General features: G+C 36.4%; 1 protein-coding gene across 1 annotated transcript; it reads left to right on the top strand.

The window, feature by feature from the left end:
- Positions 1-1,104: 1,104 nt before the first annotated feature.
- On the top strand, positions 1,105-2,046 carry LOC110115340 (pectinesterase inhibitor 9-like). The gene has a single exon (XM_020848551.2). It carries the CDS (start codon positions 1,133-1,135, stop codon positions 1,715-1,717), a length of 585 nt encoding a protein of 194 aa, XP_020704210.1. The 5' UTR covers positions 1,105-1,132; the 3' UTR covers positions 1,718-2,046.
- Positions 2,047-6,495: the final 4,449 nt, after the last annotated feature.

Here is a 6,495-nt window from a genome sequence, read left to right as displayed (position 1 = left end):
GGTGACATGAGCTTGAACTATGATTTCAACAAACTTATAGTCAAACTGAGCGTCTCGAAAATATGAACCCAACGACATCAAATTCAACTCAATCCGAGCCCGAATGAGCCCAAATCAAGCGCCCGAAGTGCTGTTGGAAAGCTTGTACCACAATTTGAGTTACCAACAGTCTTTGATTTTAACGAGCTTATAGTCGAATCAAACGGCTCGACGAGACGAAACCAACGAGCCTAAGATCGCTGAATTTCGACATCACTAAGGCCTTCAAATGTCCAACGAACGGTGCACGATCGAAGGATTCAATATCAGTCGTCCATTCGGCCACTCCCTATTTGCCCCTGATCTCACACCAATTTACGAGCTATGCCACTCCATAAAAACTATAAATAGATCCCTCATTTCTTATAAGGAGGGACCCAAGCAAGAAGAAGAGAAGAGAAGGAGAGAAGAGAACAGCTACTCCTCGACCACCGCCGGAGTTCTTCCTATCGTCAGAACGACACCAGAATCCCGCCAGACGCCCGAGCGAAGTCGGAACTCTTCTCGACTTTGTAACTGAATTTCAATTCAGAAGAAACTCATTGTAATCTGATCGTCCTAACTTGTTAGACGAATCCGCCTCTTGTATCTCAAACTACACTAGTGAAACTTTTCAACTGGGCGTGACCCCGTGATTTTTTCTCTTTTCAGAGTTTTCTACATGAAAATTCTTGTGTTCTTTGTCTTTTGTTTATGTGTGATAGATATTCGTACAACGCTCAAACGAAAATTTTCTAACTCTACCGCCGCATACATTCTAGCCTGCAACCATGCTAAATTTTTAACGAAATAATAATTCTTGAAAGACCTAGCATAGTTAATAGTTTAAACAATCGACTAAAAATTGATTAATGATAATGATGACTCCGTTAAACATATTCTCGACTTAAACAAATTAATATTTAGTTAATCTTAAACCCTCAAATCAACCAAAGCACAAAGTCACATTTCACCATACACGTGTACACCGACCAGATGGTCCACTCCCAATCAGCCAATGGCACGTCGGTCATTTCCCCATCGCCACCCCACCCCTCCAACCTTTCAAATAAAATCCCTTCACCCGCTAACCGCTAACGCAATCACCAATCGCATGGCTTCCCTGCTCCTCCTTATCGCCGTTATCTTCACGGCCATCTCGCCGGCAGCAATCGCCGCCAATGAAAACTCCACCGACTTCATCCTCCGCAACTGCGCTGCAACCCTCTACCCCCAACTCTGCTACAAATCCCTCAAACCCTACGCACCAACCGTCAATCAGAACCCGTTAACCCTCGCCGTCGCCGCGGCCAACGTCAGCCTCTCCAAGATAAAGGGCGCGTCTTTTCAGGCGGTGAGGTTGAGGCGCAACAGCACGGGGAGGGCCGGCGCAGCCCTGCGTGACTGCGTTGAATCGCTTCGGACGGCGGCGGATCTGACTAAGCAGTCTGCGTTGGAAATCAAGAAGCTCGGGCCGGCGGCGCAGGCAGGCGGGCCGAGTTTCGCTTGGGAGGTATCCAACGCTCAGACGTGGATGAGCGCTGCTCTCACTAATGAAGATACTTGCATTGACGGTTTTGACGACGTCGGCGGCGGCGGCGGCTCCGCTGCAGTGAAGGTATTTATTGGAACTGTGGGGAGGGTGAAGCAGTATACTAGTAACGCTCTTGCGCTGCTCAACGCCCTTGTGGTTGGATGAATCTTCTGTGGGTTATAAGGTGCGGCTAAGCCGTTCATTTTATTTTGGACGATTAAGATTATTGGATTGATCGAACTTTATTTTCTCTTATCCGTCCAAAATGAACTACAAGATCCGGACACTAGGACAGTATTAAATATATGGTACAGTTACCATTGTAATTATAAAAGATTCGAGCTGTTTGCAACTCTGACCTTCTCAGGCGATGAGTGATCATTAGTTTGTTCTTTGTAAAGAGAAAATTGCATTGTTCTGTTTGTCTTTTATCTGTTATATGCTTTGGTACTTTATGTGTGTAAAAATAAACAATATATATGTGGATTTTATTTTTTTAGTGTCCAAAATTTGTAAAATAGATGCAAAATATTTTTATAAGAGTTTTATGACATATTTGAGGTGAAATTATTATGTGTGGTTGCCCGGGGGCGGATCCACCTTATGCAGAGGGGGCAATTGCCCCCCCTTGAAAAAATTTTAAAAAAATTATTATATGATCATGTAGGTAATTTGTCCCACAACATCTACTTTTTAGTTTTTATTACATGAATTTGTAGGAAATTGCCCCCCCTAAAAAGTTTTAAAATACTATAATCTTTAGGAAATTGCCCAACATAATCAAACAATGAATCAAATACAAAGAGAAATAATAAAGAAAATATAAAAATATTTTTACAACCAAATATTGTTCCGGGGGCGCTGCCCCTTGACCCCTAGAGCCCTGTCAGGGGGCGCTTCCCCCTTGGAGCCCTGACATATCTGCAAAATGTACAATGACCAAGGATATGAACAAATAGGCGTCGAGCCGATCAACTTCAAGGCAAAAAAAATATCTACACTTTTTGCACCCCTAAAAATTAAGGCTGAATTTGCCCTTGTGGTCATCGAACTTCGTTCGGAGGCGAAGTAAAACGCGCTAAGCCACTTTTTAGATGTGTACCGGAGCATGTGATGCATCTTGATTCGCCTTCGGACCGTTTGTTGACTGCACAGAATAATTTCTCCAATTTGAGGGGGCTATTGTAGTTTTTTATAATGATAATTGTCATACCTCAGCTCAATTGTATCAGAAAAAAAAAAAAAAACATATTGCGCACAAAGGGAAGAGCAAAATAAGCTAAAAAAACACTAAACTTTTGTTTGAAACGGTCTTCTCTCTGCTTCTTAAAATAATTATTAGTATAAAAAATTATTTTTTTATACTAAAATTTTATTTTAAGAAATAATAAAAATCCCATTCCAAAGTCCAAACAAATCCTATATATAAGGAGCAGATTGAATTACAGCAGAAAACAATGCAGTTCACAATCACACTCAAAAGCAACCCACAAGAGCCAAAAAATTGGAGGCCCTGAGTATCATTGCCTATTTGCCTTCACAAGATTACGATTTTCTTCATAAAAATATTAGTGCTTATTTTATAATTGTTGGATCTGCATGCATCTCAAAACAGATTAAGAGCTGTAAAGTTTGTTCTAATAAAATTTTGATTACGATATCTGACCAATTTTTTGCTATCATAATGGAATGAATAGGCAAAAAAATCCCATGATCAGTACTGTTTCATGAGAAAATTAGCTGTACTTGTAGCCATTTGAGTCCACATAATTAAGCTTTGTTTGGTCAGGACTTGGCCATTAAAGTTATCAGCATTCTGCAACGAAGCTCCACGGTAAAGGTACGCCAAAGTGTGATGCATCACGTTTTTCCTCTTCTGTTACTGTTGTGGCCAAAACCATAACAGACCGGCAGTGCAACCATACATAGTTGTGGCCATTTTTTTTTTTTGGGTAAACCCGAGGCTCAAAGTCCATATATTAATAACAGAAAAAAACAACTTACAAGTAACCTGTGAAAAGTAAGAAAATAAAAGCCTAACCAAAAAACACAAAGACTATAACTAAGCCAAAATTGGACATATGACAATACAAAAGACTCAGAATTTAGGACAAGTCTCATTCATCAAGATATATCTGATAGCATAAACGAGAAGTTCAGGCGGTGGCACCGGTTGCCCAATAGGCAAGAGTAAAGGATAACAAATTCCAGCAAAAGCGGCCATCACAGCCATGGAAACTATCATTTGAGACATTTTCTTAATGATTTTATTTTTTAAAAAATTTAATATAATGCTAAAAGATGTTTTAGAAATAGTAAGAAAATTATATGATATGAAGTCTAAGGCTTTGTTTGGAAAAAAAATTTAGCTGCTATTTTTCCGTTGCTTCTAAGATATTTTTTATATTAGAAAGCAGTAATAAAATTATCTCAAATGAAGCTAAGGGTATGTTTGATATAGATTTATGGCTGCTTTTCTTTTTCAGATGTCATTCATAATTTTGTTTGGTTACTTAATTAGTTTTTATTGGTTTCTCTTTAAATTTTTAAAAATATATGATGAAAAGTTAGTTTTCTACGATCATATTTAACATAAACTCTAAGATCAAGACTATTCATTACAAGAAAAACTGTAGTTTCCAATATCATTTCTGACGGACATATGTCCGCTAGAATTATATATTGGTGGACAAACCGGTTTTTTTTTAGCCAGAAAAAATATGGTAGTTTTCCGGGCAGATATATCACAGGAAAATTACCGGGTGCTAATCCGTCGTTTTGGTGGATGGTAAGTTCGTACCATCAAAATGTACCAGCGGGTTTTCTGCCGTTAAGTTTCCGATGAAATGTCTGGGAGAATTTCCACCGGGTTATACTTAAACCCGGCGAAAAGTTTCCGGCAGATCAGCCGTCGGAAATTCCTTTGGAGCAAGCCTTATTTTGAGCCCTTCGCGACCCTTTGCTCGTATTTTCTCAGTTTGCTTTGTTTCTTTCTATCTTCTCTCGTTCTCCGCTTTGTTGCCCATCGATCGCCACCACCGTTCGCTCCAGTTTAATGTTATGGTTTATGGACCAACATCAGTATTTGATTCATAAAGAATGTTGAGCACAACAGAACTTCTATATATTAATGGTTGCATGGTTATTTAATTAGTAATGATGACTAACTTCATAAAAAATTTTAAAAGAAGTTTGGAAATAGGGGATGGGCTTATGAAATCAAAAGTTGTAATGTAGTGTTGATAAAGAGATTATAAATATTATAAGAAAGGTGTTCTTAGACTACTAGTTTTAATTAAATAGAAAATAGGCAATAGTAATATATTTAATTTCATATGTAGTTCGTGTTTTAAAATGATGGTCGTGTTACGGAAGAGATATTTCAATAAATATTTTAATGAAGATTGTAAGAATACGATTAACTTTAATGACGTTAACATCCTACATGAAACTTTATAATTTTATTTTGATTATCGTATTAGTAAAATAAAATTAGAGAGATTTTAAAGAAAATAAAGTGAAAAAAATAATAGTATATCACATCAAAAATATTTCCGACACATACATTACCGTCCACTCACTATCCGTAGAAAATTCGAAGCTTCCATATATTTCCGGTGGCTTTTGTCCGTGAGAAATACCCATTTTTACTTGTAGTGATTGTCTTTCTTTAGCAGCGTAACGATAATAATTAATAATTATACAAAGGCACGCCAATGCCTTCCCCCATTTCCGCCGCTCCCTCGCCGCATTTCCAGGCAAAAAAAAAATGCATCTGCTTTCCTACGCCGAGCAGTTTCATTTTTTTTTTTAATTATCTTACTTCAACGACGACAGTTATTGGTTGATAGTTTAAATTTTTTTCAAAGACGAAGATAATAACAAATTGCTCCTTTTTTAATAGTTCAGTCTGGCCGGTTCTTTGTATCATCCTATTGAATTAGTTAGTAAATTTAATACATTATGTATTATCTATAATTAAAATTGTTTAAATTATATATGATTTATTTAGTATTAAAATTATTATTTATAAAGTTCAAATTTTATATTTTACTTTAATGAGAAGTTAGTATTAAATATATTTTTATAAATAAAAAATATCATGATCCTCTTCATCTCTCATTATTTATAGGATTAAGAGGGTTATATGAAAAAAGTAAAAAAGCATAACATTAATTGAGAATAACATACAAGACTACATAACATCTTAGAAATATGTCACATCTTAATTGGCTAAAAGAGGGTGAGATCTGAAGGCTTCAGTGAGTTGCCTCTGGGCTAGTTCAGTGACGTTGAGTAGATGAGGGCAAATTTACTAGTGACTGCTGATATGAATAGGAACCAGAACACTTCCCCAAGTTGCCCCACTTTGAGGGCGAGTTCTTCTGTTCTGACCCACCAGCTACCTGATAAATACTTATAAAAGCATATACGAGTAAACTCGATAAAATCTTGATATTTATAATTTATACTATTTCTGACATTTTAGTTTATTTTAATTTTATGACAACTCTTTCTAAACTTTAACTTACATAGTAAAACCTAAATTTTCAAAAAGTAAAAAATTTTATATCCATTATAAATCACAATAAATTATAAAATATGTGTTGAATTTTCAAATAACAAAAGAAAAATTTCATCTAACACTATAAATAGTTGAGCACCTAAAATCACTTGTAATGGCTGACCTGCCAATAGCTAATTAAGCAATTGATTAAAGATAATCTTCATGAAGATTACCTAATAAATATTCTCCACATGAACTAATCAAAAATTAGCTAATCCCATCAAATTGTAACCCCATATTCTAAAAACCTAATCACCTCCATACACGTGTACACCGACCGAATAATTTTTTTTAATATTAAAAATAAATAAAAAAACCGACCGGATACTCCACAGTCCAATCACCCAATTTTCCTCTACCTCTTATATAAAATCCG

Source organism: Dendrobium catenatum, unplaced genomic scaffold (genome assembly GCF_001605985.2).
Source record: "Dendrobium catenatum unplaced genomic scaffold, ASM160598v2 fragScaff_scaffold_586, whole genome shotgun sequence".
In the NCBI taxonomy this organism is placed as follows: domain Eukaryota; kingdom Viridiplantae; phylum Streptophyta; class Magnoliopsida; order Asparagales; family Orchidaceae; genus Dendrobium; species Dendrobium catenatum.
This window is presented reverse-complemented; position numbering and strand designations above follow the sequence as displayed.

Bases quoted from the DNA above. Each gene is read 5' to 3' on its own strand.
- LOC110115340 (XM_020848551.2), top strand. From the start codon at position 1,133: ATGGCTTCCCTGCTCCTCCTTATCGCCGTTATCTTCACGGCCATCTCG.